Consider the following 19,094-nt stretch of genomic DNA (forward strand, 5'->3'; position numbering starts at 1 on the left):
AGTGTGATTTTGTACCAACTGTAGTCTTTTAATGCTAGACATGGGGAGACCGGAAAATAATACGTTACAGTAATCCAGATGAGACGTGACGAATGCATGAATAATGATCTCAGCGTCGCTAGTGGACAAAGTGTAACGAAATTTAGCGATATTACGGCTGTTTTAGTAATACTCTCAATGTGCGACTCAAATGAGAGAGTTGGGATGAAGATAATACCCAGATTCTTTACCGAGTCGCCTTGTGTGATTGTTTGGTTGTCAAATCTTCGAGCCAACTCTCTCCTTTGAGTCACACATTAAAAGCGTTATTAAAACGGCCTTCTTTCATCTCCGTAATATCGCAAAAATTTGCTCCATTTTGTCCACTAACGACACCGAGATCATTATCCATGCGCCCACATATGTGGTCCTCTTCAAGGTTTCTCATAGTCATCATGGTCGACGTCCCACTGGGGTGAGTTTTTCCTTGCCCTTATGTGGGCCCTACCGAGGATGTCGTTGTGGTTTGTGCAGCCCTTTGAAGCACTTGTGATTTAGATAGATAGATAGTACTTTATTGATTCCTTCAGGAGAGTTCCTTCAGGAAAATTAAAATTCAGGGCTATATATAAACATTGATTGATTGATTGATTGAAATGTTAAGGTGGTTTTATGAAATAGGTGTAGGTGTCTAGCAGGACTGGGAGGCACAATTGGGTTGAGTAAAGGGGGTGTGGCTTGAAGGATTAGATGTATGTTTTGGATTACTAAGAATACATTATATGAAGAACATGTAGCGGCCCGCAACTTTTTCTGATTTGGACAAATGCACTTTTCTTTACTTTTCCACGTCATGATTACTGTACTCCAACCGCTTGACCACCGAGTCTGACATGACAACTACTGCCATTACAAATAGAGAAGCGTGCCCGGTGCGGCGACCAGGTTTGTTTTTAAAAATTTCAAAAAGCGCACGCTGTCATTTGTTAATTGACATAATAACCATTATTCATAAGTTCTGATGTGTTAAAATGTTCAGATATTGTGTTTTTAAAAACAATGGAAATTGTGTTTCGAGTAAAAAGCAGCCTTCCAGCTTGTATTCTTCCATCCATCCATCCATCCATCATCCTCCGCTTATCCGAGGTCGGGTCACGGGGGCAGCAGCCTAAGCAGGGAAGCCCAGACTTCCCTATCTCCAGCCACTTCGTCTAGCTCTTCCCGGGGGATCCCGAGGCGTTCCCAGGCCAGCCGGGAGACATAGTCTTCCCAACGTGTCCTAGGTCTTCCCCGTGGCCTCCTACCAGCTGGGCGTGCCCTAAACACCTCCCTAGGGAGGCGTTCGGGTGGCATCCTGACCAGATGCCCGAACCACTTCATCTGGCTCCTCTCGATGTGGAGGAGCAGCGGCTTTACGTTGAGTTCCTCCCGGATGGCAGAGCTTCTCACCCTATCTCTAAGGGAGAGCCCCGCCACCCGGCGGAGGAAACTCATTTCGGCCGTTTGTACCCGTGATCTTATCCTTTCGGTCATGACCCAAAGCTCATGACCATAGGTGAGGATGGGAACGTAGATCGAACGTGATCAAACGTGTCCGACTTACTGCCAGCAATGCGGACCAAGCTCTGACACTGATCACACAGGGAGCGGACTGCCACAATAAGACAGTCCGATACCCCATACTCTCTGAGCACTCCCCACAGGACTTCCCGAGGGACACGGTCGAATGCCTTCTCCAAGTCCACAAAGCACATGTAGACTGGTTGGGCAAACTCCCATGCACCCTCCAGAACCCTGTCGAGAGTATAGAGCTGGTCCACAGTTCCACGACCAGGACGAAAACCTGGTCTGAGCTGCTACCTTACCGTGGTAGAGGAGTTTGCGTGTCCCAATGATCCTAGGAGCTATGTTGTCTGGGGGCTTTCATGCCCCCTGGTAGGGTCTCCCAAGACAAACAGGTCCTAGGTGAGTGATCAGACAAAGAGCAGCTCAAAGACTTCTATGGAATTACAACAAAATGAGCCCAGATTTCCCTCGCCCGGACGTGGGTCACCGGGGCCCCGCTCTGGAGCCAGGCCCGGAGTTGGGGCACGATGGCGAGCGCCTGGTGGTCGGGCCTGTCCCCATGGGGCCCGGCCGGGCACAGCCCGAAGAGGCAACGTGGGTCATCCCTCCAATGGGCTCACCACTCATAGGAGGGGCCATAGAGGCCGGGTGCATTGTGAGCTGGGCGGCAGCCGAAGGCTTGTATTCTTAAGATTATTTAAATTAAGAGAAAAAACAACTATAATTTACAGGGGATATTGATTTTTTTAAGTATGTAAAGTAAGAACGTGTCAGGCTTGAGCTGTGGGTGTTTGTGCTTCCTCGATGCAAAGATGATGTGGGACGAATCAGGCATGAATGTAAGTAAATTTTTATTCGTTATTTAAATACAAAAGGCAAAACAAAAAGCACGCTCGATGGCGGATAATAATATATGCTAAAACGTTTAAACAAAAACAGCACTTAGGCGAAAGAATACATAGATCTTACGTGGAGTGGTCCAAATGTTTTAGCAGCGTGGCAAGGCGTGGAAGTTTGTGATAGAAATGTGTCATGAATCAGAATGCAAAAATCCCAGACCGATGGACAGAAAGAAAATGATTTAAGTAGTGGCTGTGATAATTAGGAACAGGTGCGGGACTGAGGGCAGGGGCGTGACTAGGATAAAACTAATGAGGTTGGCATGGAAACAAACAAAACCAGGAAGTGCAAAACGTGACTGATTGTCCAAAATCAAAAACATAACAAGACAAAACAAGATCCATAGGTGTGACAGAACGAGTATAAAATAAAAATGTATTTCACTTTTAGGAGTTAAATGGGGGAACAAGCTCAGTGATGAGTTGAAGACATGTTCTTTGTTAAGGTTTAAGAAAGGCTTGAAAGGTGAAATAATGGAAAATTATAAAATATAGCACCTATTACTTGCATCTCATTGATTTTTTTGAACGTTGATGTTCCAGGCAATCTAATTTTCAGTGACTGTAAAGAATAGGCAAATACAAGCCTAAGCTTATATTTGCTATTCCTTTTTCGGTCATTCTTTTTCTTTTTGTGTGTGTATGTGTATGATAGTTAATATTAAATAATCTGTGCTGTTCAACTGATCACACAAAGTGGTTGATTATACGACCGAAATAAGCTCATTTCATGCATTCCTTGATACCAGGTAGAAAAGCACCATACAAGTACAACCCATTTACTAGCATTTTTTTGCTTCTCAATGGTGTCACTTGTAGAGGGCAGCGCGTATAAAGTTAAAAAAAAAAAAACTATGGTCAGTCCACCCCTGGAACCTGCTCTTTTATTGGTCCAATATAATGTACTGTTAACTACACTCATAATGTTACAAAAGCAGTTTTCAAATGAGTTAATGATCTCATCCACCAGTTTGAACATCCATCCATCCATTTTTTACCGCTTATTCCTTTTTTGGGGTCGCGGGGGGCGCTGGCGCCTATCTCAGCTACAATCGGGCGGAAGGCGGCGTACACCCTGGAAAAGTCGCCACCTCATCGCAGGGCCAACACAGATAGACAGACAACATCCACACTCACATTCACACACTAGGGCCAATTTAGTGTTGCCAATCAACCTATCCCCAGGTGCATGTCTTTGGAGGTGGGAGGAAATTTGAACAGCATTTTTAAATTATTTCTATCACAAATATCTCCCTCTTGTGAATGATCGCGACTCGCTCTTACCTCACATCTGACTGTTGATTGATCAGCTTCGGCATGGTGTCAATGAGTGTCACATGGGCACGAAGGCCAATCAATGAGCTTGTGGGTGGTCTAAAGGGATAAGCTTGAGTCTGAGTGGCGGTTTTCCGCCTGGTACAAGTTTTTGACTTGCCTCCATTTACTAGCGTTGTATTATTTTTGGAAGGTTAAAGGGGAACATTATCACAATTTCAAAAGGGTTAAAAGCAATAAAAATCAGTTTCCAGTGGCTTGTTGTATTTTTGAAGTTTTTTTCAAAATTTTACCAGTCCCGGAATATCCCTAAAAAAAGCTTTAAAGTGCCTCATTTTCGCTCTCTCGAAGCCACTGTTCATTTTCCTGTGACGTCACACAGTGCTGCCAATGTAAACAAACAATGGCAAATAGCACAGCAAGATATAGCGACATTAGCTCGGATTTCAGCGGCTTAAGCGATTCAACAGATTACGCTTGTATTGAAACGGATGGTTGGAGTATGAAAGTATTGAAGAAGAAACTGAAGCTATTGAGCGAATAGCTATTGGCGCTATTCATAGCCATAGCATGGCCGAATAGCTGCGTTAGCATTGCCGGTAAAATGTGCGGACCAAACGATCAGGACTTTCGCATCTTGTGACACTGGAGCAACTTAAATCCGTCGATTGGTAAGTGTTTTTTTCGCATTAAATGTGGGTGGAAGGAAACGTAATATAGTTGCAAATGTACATACAGCTATAGCCTAAAGAGCATGTTAGCATCACGCCGCGACCAAATATGTCTGATTAGCACATAAGTCAACTTCAACAAAACTCACCTTTGTGATTTCGTTGACCTTATCGTTGCAAATGCATCTGCAGTTTATCCATACATCTCTGTGCCATGTCTGTCATCGCCGGTAAAATGTGCAGACACTCCGGCACATTCAATGGGGGTCTGGCGGCAGATTTCTTGCCACTTTCGCATCTTCGGGCCAGTGGTGCAACTTGAATCCCTCCCTGTTAGTGTTGTTACATCCTCCGACAACACACCGACGAGGCAAGATGTCTCCAAAGTTCCAAAAAATTGTCGAAAAAATGGAAACTAACAGAGCTGAAACCCGATGTCTGTAATGTGTTTGAGAAAATGAAAATGGCGGCTTTCTTACCTAGGCAACGTCACGTACTGATGTCATCGCTTCAAGAGGGCTAAACAGAAAGGCGTTTGATTTGCCAAAATTCACCCATTTAGTGTTCGGAAATCGGTTAAAAAAACATATGGTCTTTTTTCTGCAACATCAAGGTATATATTGACACTTACATAGGTCTGGTGATAATGTTCCCCTTTAAAACTGCAGGGGACATGTCTCCCTCGCACCCCCAAACTGTGTCCATGTTTGCACCCGACGTTGCCTATGGATAATATTGTTTGCTGTTTTGTTGTTTTTTTCCCTTGACCTTTATGTATCCAGATACGGTTACCGTGGACGAGACTGCCGCTCAAATCTTTACCTGTTGCCCACCGGGGAAACCGTGTATTTTATTGCCTCAGTCGTGGTCCTGTTCAATGTAGATGAGCGGCTACAGAGACACTACACTGGACACACAGACGACATTAAATGGTACACACAATATATAGCACCTCCTTTAACCTTCTTGAACCTTCCTGAGATTGGAATTATCTTCAAAGTCAAACAGGACATCAAAGTCTTGAAGGGCGTAAAGACATTTTGGATTCTTCGTGTTCTATTTATTTTCTCAAATTCCTCAATAAATTTAAACAAAATCAAATAAATGTGATTTCTTTGGAAATTTTGACTTGATCAGATAATGTCACAAGGTAAATTAGTAAAATAACTCATGTTATGCAAATCAATACTGATTGAATAATAATTTTTATCAAAACTTCTTCAAGGTTTTAAAATAAATAAATAATACTATGTGTTTTCTGTTTAGGACTGAAGTTGATCGAGAGATTTGAACAAAAAATATATCCAAAATGTTTTTATGCCCTTGGAATCCTGAAGGACTTTTTTTTTGTTCTGTTTAGTTTTTAGGTATTATTTATTAACTGTTAGTGTATCGTACACTTGTGAAAGAACTGCCATTGGCTTTTTAAATTTAACATGAAAAAAACCCTCTTTGGAAAAATCATATTTAGACTGACTAAACAAAAATGACTGACCAAAATACAGGAACTTTACTGATAGGGCAAAAAAATTCATGCTTTGTCCCCTGAGGGTTAAAGTTGACTTGCACTGTTATGGGGATGTTTGGGACATTACCCTTTCTATTAGTGACAGATAAATACCACCTCTGAGTGTGTGGCACATTTACTGGCTGTATTGACACTGCACTGTGTACTGTGTTGGCTGTTGGTGTTTCACGATGGTGTCATCTGATGCATTAAATAAGTTACCACATTTCACTTACACTAGTTAATAGTTAATAATCTAATTGTTGTTGTTTTTGTTTTCATTTCAAGCAAATGGCTTTGCAGGAAAGAATATGAAATGAATATATGAAATATGAAATGTACTGTATTTTGTGCGTCAACGTTAAAATGATAGCCACATTTCGAGATTGTTCAATGTAGATCAGTGAAGAAGACAAAAAGCGATGTCAAAAGCTGCAAAACCAGTCGTCCGACTTCTCTCAGTATGAACTTTCACTCGTGCGCCAAATAACACCCTTCGGTGCTTCACAGTCAAAGTCAAAGTTAAAAAGGTAAAATACTACTGATAGTCACACGCACACTAGGTGTGGTTAAATTAGATAGACAGATAGTACTTTATTGATTCCTTCAGGAGAGTTCCTTCAGGAAAATTAAAATTCCAGCAGCAGTGTACAGAGTTGAGATCAATTTTTTTTTTTAAGTAAATAACGGGGGTTTAAATGGAAACAAAATAGAGAAATATTACAATAAGAATAAAAAATAAAAAGCAACAATGGGAATAAAAATATAACAGTAAAATAAGAATATAACAAGAAAAAGTAGGCAGTAGTGACCATGTTATGAAAACGTATTGCACTGTTATTGTTTTGCATCCCCTGTCATCCTAGAACCCCCCCCCCCCCCCCCCCCCCCCCCCCCCCCCCGCCCCAGAGAGGAGTTGTACAGTCTAATAGCGTGTGGGACAAAGGAGTTTTTGAGTCTATTAGTCCTGCACTTGGGATGAAGCAGTCTAGCACTGAACAGGCTCCTCTGGCTACTGATAACGCTATGCAGAGGGTGACTGGCATCATCCAGGATGCTCACTAGTTTGTCAACAGTCCTCTTCTCTGCCACCGTCACCAGTGAGTCCAGTTTCATTCCGATTGTAGAACCGGCCCGCCTGATCAGTTTCTCAAGTCTGGAGCTGTCCTTCTTAGATGTACTGCCCCCCCAGCACACTACCATGTCAAACAGAACACTGGCAACCACAGACTGGTAGTACATCCACAGGAGTTTTTTACAAATGTTGAAGGAGTGCAGTCTCCTGAGGAAGTACAGCCTGCTCTGTCCTTTCTTGTACTGATGGTCCGTGTTGACAGTCCAGTCCAGCTTATTGTCCACCCAAACCCTGAAGTACTTGAATGAGTCCACGGTCTGTACCTCAACTCCCTCGATCACAATAGGTTGTGACCGTGGACTCGACCTCCCAAAGTCAATGACCAGCTCCTTGGTCTTTGACGGATTGAGCTGCAAGAGGTTCGTGTGGCACCAGACAACAAAGTCCCTCACCAGGTTCCGAAACTCCTCCTCTCTGCCGTCCCTGATGCACCCGACGATGGCCGTGTCATCCGCGTACTTCGGGATGTGACACAGCTCTGAGTTGTTGCAGAAGTCAGCGGTGTACAGGGTGAAGAGAAGAGGGGCCAGCACCGTTCCCTCAGTGTTTGACCCATCTCCTTGTTCCACCCTCTGGGAAGTGAGGGGAGCAGTGAGTAGCAGCGGGTGCCGCGCTCAGGAATAATTTTGGTGATTTAACCCCCAATTGCAACCCTCGATGCTGAGTGCCAAGCAGGGAGGTAATGAGTCCCATTTTTATAGTCTTTGGAATGAACTCACGACCTACCGATCTGGAAACTCTTTTATAACATGATCACTACTGCCTAGCTTCTCTTGTTTTATTCTTATTATACTGTTATATCGTTATTCCCATTGTTGCTTTTTATTTTTATTGTAATATTTTTCTATTTTGTTTCAATTTATACCCACTTTATTTACTTTTTAAATTGAAGGAATAAGCGGTAGTAAATGGATGGATGAATGAAATTGAGCTCAACTCTGTACACTGCTGCTGGAATTTTTATTTTCCTGAAGGAACTCTCCTGAAGGAATCAATAAAGATCAATCTATCCATCTATCTATCTATCTATCTATCTATCCATCTATCTATCTATCTATCTATCTATCTATCTATCTATCTATCTATGTATCTATCTATCTATCTATCTATCTGTCTGTCTGTCTGTCTGTCTGTCTGTCTGTCTGTCTGTCTGTCTGTCTGTCTGTCTGTCTGTCTGTCTGTCTGTCTGTCTGTCTGTCTGTCTGTCTGTCTGTCTGTCTGTCTGTCTGTCTGTCTGTCTGTCTGTCTGTCTGTCTGTCTGTCTGTCTGTCTGTCTGTCTGTCTGTCTGTCTGTCTGTCTGTCTGTCTGTCTGTCTGTCTGTCTGTCCGTCCGTCCATCCATCATCTATCCATCCATCTATCTATCCATCCATCCATCCATCCATCCATCGTGACACACACAAAGGACACATTATCACTCCTTATTGTCATTATCGCTCATGACAGTTTTGACTTGATTCACTATTTTCCCGTATCTTGTTCAATTTCCTGTTCTGGTGCTCCTACTTTGGTTTTACTTCCTTTCGAATTATTTGTTTCGCTGCACATTCTCGTTTCTGTTGTTTCCTGTCAGCACACCTGTTTTCCATTAGACAATCTTTCTCGCTTATTTAGTGCCACCGTTTGCTTCTTGCCTGTGCTGGATCATTGTGCAAGTGTTGGTTTTCCGTGCACTTCCGTGTTGCACTAAATAGCTTTTGCCTTGCCTTCTTTGTTTTTCCTTAAAAAAAAAAAGGGCTTTTACCTTCAGTTTGCCTTCCTTGCTCAGCATCCTGGGGTCCAGACCAACTACGTCAACATAAGAATGTTACACTTATGTTTCCTAAAGCATCGATGCTTCAGTATTGTTTCACCCACCACTACTTTCTAGCAATCAGTTCTGGGTTATTTAGCTCAGTGTGGTGACTTTTGTCACCAATAGACTGGTTCTTATTGAGAAACATATATCCAAAGTTCACCAAACGAGAGAAAGCAGCTCAATGGCCCTTGATTATCTCCACCTACTCCTGCAGAATAACTGAATTAAGCTGTGTTTGGCCACATTCATGTTGTGCAACCAACGCTGCCATGATTGTGTTATTTTTACACTCCAGGGTTAATCAGAGTTCACATGAATCCTCTGCAGTGGAGAAGAGCTGACATTGAAGTAGCTCCAAGTCTAACATACCCCTAAAAGAGATGAAATAATCGAGTAACATTTTGTCCAACATTCAACTGTCTTTTGCTATCATCTCCAGTTGATGAATCGACGCTGAAATTGTTTTTCATGTCTGTTTTTTATTTTTTACATCTTCCTCAGCTTGGCAGTCCACCCTGATAAAATTACCATAGCAACCGGGCAGGTGGCCGGCACCTCCTCTGAGGGTAAAGTAAGTGAAGTCTTTTGTGTGTTTCAATTACAAAACCAAAAACCAGTGAAGTTGGCAAGTTGTGTAAATCGTAAATACAGTGGGGCAAAAAAGTATTTAGTCAGCCACCGATTGTGCAAGTTCTCCCACTTAAAATGATGACAGAGGTCTGTAATTTTCATCATAGGTACACTTCAACTGTGAGAGACAGAATGTGAAAAGAAAATCCGGGAATTCACATTGTAGGAATTTTAAATAATTTATATGTAAATTATGGTGGAAAATAAGTATTTGGTCAACCATTCAAAGCTCTCACTAATGGAATGAGGTTTTGGCTCAAAATCTCACGATACATGGCCCCATTCATTCTTTCCTTAACTCGGATCAATCGTCCTGTCCCCTTAGAAGAAAAAAAGCCCCAAAGCATGATGTTTCCACCCCCATGCTTAACAGTAGGGATGGTGTTCTTGGGATGCAACTCAGTATTCTTCTTCCTCCAAACATGACGAGTTGAGTTTATACCAAAATGGATACGTGGATGATACAGCAGAGGATTGGGAGAATGTCATGTGGTCAGATGAAACCAAAATAGAACTTTTTGGTATGAACTCAACTCGTCGTGTTTGGAGGAAGAATAATACTGAGTTGCATCCCAAGAACACCATCCCTACTGTGAAGCATGGGGGTGGAAACATCATGCTTTGGGGCTGTTTTTCTTCTAAGGAGACAGGACGATTGATCCGTGTTAAGGAAAGAATGAATGGGGCCATGTATCATGAGATTTTGAGCCAAAACCTCCTTCCATCAGTGAGAGCTTTGAATAGTTGACCAAATACTTATTTTCCACCATTATTTACAAAATAATTCTTTAAAATTCCTACAATGTGAATTCCTGGATTTTATTTTTCACATTCTGTCTCTCACAGTTGAAGTGTACCTATGATGAAAATTACGGACCTCTGTCATCATTTTAAGTGGGAGAACTTGCACAATCGGTGGCTGACTAAATACTTTTTTGCCCCACTGTAAAAATAGAATACAATAATTTGCAAATCCTTTTCAACCTATGTTCAACTGAATACACAGCAAAGACAAGATATTAAACGTTCGAACTGGAAAACGTTATTTTTTGCAAAGATTAGCTCATTTGGAATTTGATGCCTGCAACATATTTAAAAAAAGCTGGCACAAGAGGCAAAAAAACTGAGAGAGTTGAGGAATACTCATATCAAACACTTATTTGGAACATCCCACAGGTGAACAGGCTAATTGGGAACAGGTGGGTGCCATGATTGGGTATAAAAGCAGCTTCCATGAAATGCTCGGTCATTCACAAACAAGGATGGGGCGAGGGTCACCACTTTGTGAAGAAATGCGTGAGCAAATTGTCCATCCATCCATATTCTACCGCTAATTCCCTTTTGGGGTCGCGGGGGGCGCTGGCTTCTATCTCGGCTACAATCGGGCGGAAGGCGGGGTACACCCTGGACAAGTCGTCGCCACATCACAGGGCCAACACAGATAGACAGACAACATTCACACTCACATTCACACACTAGGGCCAATTTAGTGTTGCCAATCAACCTATCCCCAGGTGCATGTCTTTGGAAGTGGGAGGAAGCTGGAGTACCCGGAGGGAACCCACTCGCCTGGGATTGAACACAGAACTGCAGGACCTTTGTATTGTGAGGCAGATGCACTAACCCCTCTGCAAATTGTCGAACAGTTTAAGAACAATCAATCAATCAATGTTTACTTATATAGCCCTAAATCACGAGTGTCTCAAAGGGCTGCACAATAACAACATTTCTCAATGAGCTATTGCAAGGAATTTAAGGATTTCACCATCTATGGTCTGTAATATCATCAAAGGGTTCAGGGAATCTGGAGAGATCGCTGCACGTAAGAGGCAATGCCCGTGACCTTGAACAACTTAAGCTGTACATCGAGCAAGAATGGGAAAGAATGCCACCTAAAAAGCTTCAAAAATTGGTCTCCTCAGTTCCCAAACTTTTACTGAGTGTTGTTTAAAGGAAAGGCCATGTAACACAGTGGTAAAAATGCCCCTGTGCAAACTTTTTTGCAATGTGTTGCTGCCATTAAATTCTAAGTTAATGATTATTTGCAAAAAATAAAAATTGGTTTCTCAGTTTGAACATTAAATATCTTGTCCTCGCAGTCTATTCAATTGAACATAAGTTGAAAAGGATTTGCAAATCATTGTATTCTGTTTTTATTTACAAATTACACAACATGCCAACTTCACTGCTTTTGGGTTTTGTTTTTTTATTTATGTTTCTTGTATCGATTCTACAAAAAAACCTGATTATACTTTTCAGTTGGCTCCACATATTCGTGTGTGGGACTCAGTCAGCCTCAACACCCTCCACGTTCTGGGGGCCGCCTACTTTGAGCGAGCCCTTGTCTGCCTGGCTTTTTCCAAGTCGGTGAGGAAGCCTGGCAAACGGGAACATTTGAGACTTTTTTTTTCTAAAAGTCAGAGCTTCCACTTTATGTTTTTGTTTTCTAGAATGGAGGAAACACGCTCTGCGTCGTTGACGACTCTAATGACCACGTGCTGTCGGTCTGGGACTGGCAGCGAGAAGACAGACTGGCTGAGGTTAAGGTGAGTTTGATGTGTTTGCGTTAGTGTTTGCCCCTCTTGTCCTACTAGAATTTAGTCCACCTGTCAGGTGGATCAACTTAGCACTACAGTATATGTATGTGCCACATCCTGTCATTCAAAAAGTCACCACTGAGGCATGATCATTTTATTTTAACATTAAAGAGGACTTATGATGTGTTTACGCTGTTCTGATCTATGAACGTTACAATGTTGAAATTTTGTAAGAAATTCCTACACTTTGTGTTTTAATCTTTAACAAAGGGTATTTTACCTGCTAAATGGCTTATCTTTTGTCGTTCAGGAGTGTCAAACTCATTTTAGATCGGGGGCCACATGAAAAAAAATCTACTCCCAAGTGGGCCGGGCTGGTAAAACCACGGCACGATAACTTAAAAATAAAGGCAACTTCAGATTATTTTCTTTATTTAAAATAGAACAAGCATATTCTGAAATTATACAAATCATAATATTGTTGGGTTTTTTTTACACTTACATGTTGCAGTTAATAGTATTCCATGTTTATTTGTCGTTTTTTATATTTTCTGAATAAATTATGTGATAATGTTCATCAGTCAACTCATTGGTGTTAATTTTCAAACTATCAAGATAAAAAATGTATCAAAATCAAATTACAGGATGTTATTTATGTACAAACCCCGTTTCCATATGAGTTGGGAAATTGTGTTAGATGTAAATATAAACGGAATACGATGATTTGCAAATCCTTTCAACCCATATTCAATTGAATGCACTACAAAGACAACATATTTGATGTTCAAACTGATAATTTTGTTTTTTTTTGCAAATAATCATTAACTTTAGAATTTGATGCCAGGCTTCGTAAAAAAAAGAGTGTGGGTACTTTCCTGGCCCGCCTGAAGTCCAGACCTGTCTCCCATCGAAAATGTGTGGCGCATTATGAAGCGTAAAATACGACAGCGGAGACCCCGGACTGTTGAACGACTGAAGCTCTACATAAAACAAGAATGAGAGAATTCCACTTACAAAGTTTCAACAATTAGTTTCCTCAGATCCCAAACATTTATTGAGTGTTGTTAAAAGAAAAGGTGATGTAACACAGTGGTGAACATGCCCTTTCCCAACTACTTTGGCACGTGTTGCAGCCATGAAATTTTAAGTTAATTATCATTTGCAAAAAAAAATAAAGTTTATAAGTTTGAACATCAAATATCTTGTTTTTGTAGTGCATTCAATTGAATATGGGTTGAAAAGGATTTGCAAATCATTGTATTCTGTTTATATTTACATATAACACAATTTCCCAACTCATTTGGAAACGGGGTTTATAGTTTGATCATTTCCCCCGACTGGTGCACAACATCATGCGGTTTATTTTTTTGCATATCTAGCATAATCTGCAAAGATACAAAGAATTGCAATTGCGACATCCAGTGGACACATTTAGAACAGCTATTTCTTTCATTAAAAAATTTCAGGTTCGTTTTTATACTTAGCAAACTCATCCCGCGGGCCAGATAAAACCTGTTCTCGGGCCTGATCCGGCCCCCGGGCCAGAGGTTTGACGCCCCTGGTGTAGTTCTCGCCTAGTAAAGCTCTAAATTAAATGGTAAATGGTAGTACTTGTATAGCGCTTTTCTACCCCTTTTTAAGGAGCCCAAAGCGATTTGACAATATTTCCACATTCACCCATTCACACACACATTCACCCACTGATGGCGGGAGCTGCCATGCAAGGCGCTAACCAGGGCCCATCAGGAGCAAGGGTGAAGTCTCTTGCCAAAGGGTCCTTTAAGGGGAACTGCACTTTTTGGAATTCTGCCTATCCTTCACAATCACTATGAAAGACAAGAACACACAAGTTTTTTTGGGGGGGTATTTTACAGATGATAAAAAAAACTCTTGAAAAAGGTGACTACTGGGAGTCACCTTTGTAGCCTTTAAAGCCATCTATAACTCTCCATCAATGTTTTGTATACACACTGCAAGTACATATATAACGTAGTAACAGACACATTCATAACAATATGTTATATGTTCAATATGTACCTTATTTTGGTCAATTTAATCATTGCCGGAACTAATTCCTTTGCGCATTTATTTCCGTTTCAATGGCATCGCACTTCCGACTTCCGGAAACAAATGTGTGTTCCGAATTCCGTAAACAAAGGGCGTGTGTGTTCTAATCATGGCAGACTTGGTAACAGACAACAAAGATGATTATTTTTGGACGAATGAGGATCCACAACCTTATGTTTCTTGATCTGAATATATGAAGAATGAACTACTACTTCTAGAAGCGAGCATGAAGGAAGAGTTCAGTTCAGTTTCAGTTTATTTTGAACATGCATACAATATATCAATCAATCAATCAATGTTTACTTATATAGCCCTAAATCACTAGTGTCTCAAAGGGCTGCACAAACCACCACGACATCCTCGGTAGGCCCACATAAGGGCAAGGAAAACTCACACCCAGTGGGACATTGGTGACAATAATGACCCAGTGGGACGTCGGTGACAATGATGACTATGAGAACCTTAGAGAGGAGGAAAGCAATGGATGTCGAGCGGATCTAACAGGATACTTCGAAAGTTCAATCCACAATGGATACAACACAGTCGCGAGAGTCCAGTCTAAGGAGGATCCAAGACACAGCAGCGAGAGTCCCGTTCACAGCGGAGCCAGCAGGAAACCATCCCAAGCGTAGGCGGACCAGCAGCGCAGAGATGTCCCCAGCCGATACACAGGCGAGCAGTACATGGCCACCGGATCGGACCGGACCCCCTCCACACGGGAGAGTGGGACATAGAAGAAAAAGAAAAGAAACGGCAGATCAACTGGTCTAAAAAGGGAGTCTATTTAAAGGCTAGAGTATACAAATGAGTTTTAAGGTGAGACTTAAATGCTTCTACTGAGGTGGCATCGCAAACTGTTACCGGGAGGGTATTCCAGAGTACTGGAGCCCGAACGGAAAATGCTGTATAGCCCGCAGACTTTTTTTGGGCTTTGGGAATCACTAATAAGCCGGAGTCCTTTGAACGCAGATTTCTTGCCGGGACATATGGTACAATACAATCGGCAAGATAAGATGGAGCTAGACCGTGTAGTATTTTATACGTAAGTAGTAAAACCTTAAAGTCACATCTTAAGTGCACAGGAAGCCAGTGCAGGTGAGCCAGTACAGGCGTAATGTGATCAAACTTTCTTGTTCTTGTCAAAAGTCTAGCAGCCGCATTTTGTACCAACTGTAATCTTTTAATGCTAGACATGGGGAGACCCGAAAATAATACGTTACAGTAGTCGAGGCGAGACGTAACAAACGCATGGATAATGATCTCAGCGTCTTTAGTGGACAGAATGGAGCGAATTTTAGCGATGTTACGGAGATGAAAGAAGGCCGTTTTAGTAACGCTTTTAATGTGTGCCTCAAAGGAGAGAGTTGGGTCGAAGATAATACCCAGATTCTTTACCGTGTCGCCTTGTTTAATTGTTTGGTTGTCAAATGTTAGAGTTGTATTATTAAATAGAGTTCGGTGTCTAGCAGGACCGATAATCAGCATTTCCGTTTTTTTGGCGTTGAGTTGCAAAAAGTTAGCGGACATCCATTGTTTAATTTCATTAAGACACGCCTCCAGCTGACTACAATCCGGCGTGTTGGTCAGCTTTAGGGGCATGTAGAGTTGGGTGTCATCAGCATAACAGTGAAAGCTAATACCGTATTTGCGTATGATGTCACCTAGCGGCAGCATGTAGATGCTGAAGAGTGCAGGGCCAAGGACCGAACCCTGGGGAACTCCACACGTTACCTTAACGTAGTCTGAGGTCACATTGTTATGGGAGACACACTGCATCCTATCAGTAAGATAAGAGTTAAAACAAGACAGGGCTAAGTCTGACATACCAATTCGTGTTTTGATACGTTCTAATAAAATATTATGATCGACGGTATCGAAAGCAGCGCTAAGATCGAGGAGCAGCAACATAGATGACGCATCAGAATCCATCGTTAGCAATAGATCATTAGTCATTTTTGCGAGGGCTGTCTCCGTGGAGTGATTTGCCCTGAAACCGGATTGAAAGGTTTCACATAGATTGTTAGACGCTAAGTGTTCATTTAACTGCTCCGCAACAATTTTTTTCAAGGATTTTTGAAATAAAGGGAAGGTGAGACACCGGTCGGTAATTTACCATGAGGTCAGGATCGAGGTTAGGTCTTTTAAGAAGAGGATGAATAACCGCTTTTTTTAATGCTAGGGGAACAGTGCCCGAGGAAAGTGATAAGTTTATAATATTTAGCACTGATGGACCTAATAATACAAAGAGCTCCTTGATCAGTTTCCCAGGAAGAGGGTCAAGTAAACATGTTGTCTGTTTTATTCCATTTACACGTTGTAACAATTCCTCTAATGTTATTTCCTCAAAACGAGAGAAACTATTTTGGAGGGCAGTATCCGCCGTATATACAATCGTGTCGGTGTTAATAGAACCCCGTTGTAGCTGGGACGCATTGTCTTTAATCTCCTTTCTAATGACTTCAATTTTCTTACTAAAGAATTGCATAAAGTCATCAGCTGAGTGGGTTGAGCTACTGGAAGGAGTCCCTTGTTGGGTTAGCGATGCTACCGTACTAAACAAAAATTTAGGATCGTTTTTATTACGGTGGATGAGATTTGAGTAATATTTAGCTTTAGCTAAGGTAAGCATGCGTTTATAAGTTATTAAACCATCACTCCATGCTTGATGGTGCACCTCAAGTTTAGTCGTGCGCCATTTGCGTTCCAGCTTTCTACATAATAATTTCTGAGCTCTAGTTTCTTCTGTAAACCACGGGGTGCGCTTTTTTGGAGCCTTTTTTAACTTTAGCGGTGCTATGTTATCAATGGTTTCGCGCAGGGCGTGGTTAAAGTTGTTAGTGAGGTTATCAATAGAGCCCACATACTTTGGGAATGGTGCCATTACCGAGGGCAGTAGGTCAGCAAGAGTTGTCGTTGTGGCTGTATTAATGTTGCGGCTGCTATAGCAGTTATTATTATTATTAGTTTGACGAATATGCGTCTGAACCTCGAATTTTATAAGGTAATGATCGGACAATACTTTAGTATACGGGAGTATCGTAACTTTGGAAACGGTGATGCCCCTGACAAGCACTAGGTCTATTGTATTACCGTTGCGATGCGTGGGTTCATTTATTATTTGTGTGAGACCACAGCTATCAATTACAGACATATAATGTAATGCGTTTAAGTAAAGCACGTCTGAAAAGGAGTAGGAAGAAGCTGGGCTTATTTAATCCTACCCTTTTTAACACCAAAGCAATTTTATCCCATTTCCTCGTTGTCTGTAACGGAACAGTGAATAAATAATAAATAAATAATATACCATAGTAAGTAAACAAATGCTAAATATATAAATAATCTTTATTTCAAGATGTTAATCATAATTCCTGTTCTGTGTACTTTGTGAACTCTTGTAGTTTGAACAATCTCTTAAACTGAATCACATTGGTGCTTTGTTTGATTTCTTTGGTTAATCCATTCCATAATTTAATTCCACATATGGATATGCTAAAGGTTTTAAGTGTTGTATGGGACGGGCATACACATGTTTTGAATTAGATTTTCCTCAAAATTTATATTTCTACTCTTTTGTTGAGAAGAACTGATGTACTTATAATGAAGCGTTGGATCAGGCGGAAGCAGAAAGAGTTGGGTGAAAGTTTCTTAAAAGCTGCAAATGTGGAATTTGAAGCTTTGCTATTTTAACATAAATGGAGTGCTTATATATATAAACCAGAAAAAACATCTCCAGCCAGCTGGACCAAACAGAAAACTGTCAAAGGAGTCACATTTTGTATTGATCGTGATACATGCAGCACATCATGCATGTATCATGACAGACAAAATACGCTGGCTTGCTAGTTGTTCACAGACAAAACATGAAATGTGGGCTAATACATTACAGATACTGTAATATGATTGTTCATGTTTTTCAGTCAGTATATATTTGTTTCTTATGGCATTGTTGTGCATTCCAAACTCAAACATGACGTAGAAGCTTGCTTATCTCTTGCCGTAGTTAGCTTTTATGGTTAATACCGAAGCATACTTATGTGTTACTATGCTAGAAAAATAGTTCCTCAGTGTTTGCTCTTACAATAACAATGTCGCTACAGGTTATTACACAGGTTACCGAAGGTAAATGAAGTATTATTTATAATTTATGAATGCATTTTTAAAGTGATTTAGAGGTAGAATTGATTGCTTCCATTAGCTGCATTGCTAGCCAACTAAAAAGAGCCGTTTTTAATATAATCGAATGTTCATCCATCCATTTCTTACCGTTTGTCCCTCTCGGGGTCACAGGGGTGGCTGGAGCCTATAAAAAAAATTAAAAATACAACTTTTGTCTTCCTGTCTCTGATAATGATTGTGAACATTAGGCACACTTCTAAAAATGTGCTGTTTCCCATAAAGCTGTTTCAGATAAGAATCTAATAGGGACGGCGTGGCGCAGTGGAAGAGTGGCCGTGCGCAACCCGAGGGTCACTGGTTCAAATCCCACCTAGAACCAACCTCGTCACGTCCGTTGTGTCCTGAGCAAGACACTTCACCCTTGCTCCTGATGGGTGCTGGTTGGCGCCTTGCATGGCAGCTCCCTCCATCAGTGTGTGAATGTGTGTGTGAATGGGTAAATGTGGAAGTAGTGTCAAAGCACTTTGAGTACCTTGAAGGTAGAAAAGTGCTATACAAGTACAACCCATTTATTTATTTATATACAATTAGAATGATTTATGTGTACTCATAAGAAAAAGCATGAACAAATCATACAAAGGAGTTGATCTTCAGAATATATTAGAATTAGATATAAAATATGTAACACACTTAATATATTTAAAAATCTATAAAAGAGTATTGTTTGTATGTGTAAAATTTATGTATAAATGTCTGTACACATAAAATGTTTATCATATGTATCATCTATTGTGCATGTTTCCCTCTTGAGGGCGGGGGGTTCTTCTGATGCCGACAGATCTTCTTGAGTCCGGTGTACAGGGTTGAGCAAGATTTAGACAACTTTGGATTGCTTTCCAGCAATATCTCTGAAC

General features: G+C 41.2%; 1 protein-coding gene across 8 annotated transcripts in view; it reads left to right on the forward strand.

Annotated features, from left to right (window-relative positions):
- eml1 (EMAP like 1) overlaps positions 1-19,094 on the forward strand; it is a 140,028-nt gene that overhangs the window by 100,325 nt on the left and 20,609 nt on the right. For all 8 annotated transcript variants that reach the window (XM_061895849.1, XM_061895846.1, XM_061895847.1 and 5 more), the window contains 4 exons: positions 5,173-5,322; positions 9,332-9,401; positions 11,720-11,827; positions 11,911-12,006. In XM_061895849.1, coding sequence (XP_061751833.1) covers positions 5,173-5,322; positions 9,332-9,401; positions 11,720-11,827; positions 11,911-12,006 — 424 coding nt within the window. The remainder of the gene's footprint in view (positions 1-5,172; positions 5,323-9,331; positions 9,402-11,719; positions 11,828-11,910; positions 12,007-19,094) is intronic.

This window comes from Nerophis ophidion, linkage group LG03 (assembly GCF_033978795.1).
Source record: "Nerophis ophidion isolate RoL-2023_Sa linkage group LG03, RoL_Noph_v1.0, whole genome shotgun sequence".
NCBI lineage: Eukaryota > Metazoa > Chordata > Actinopteri > Syngnathiformes > Syngnathidae > Nerophis > Nerophis ophidion.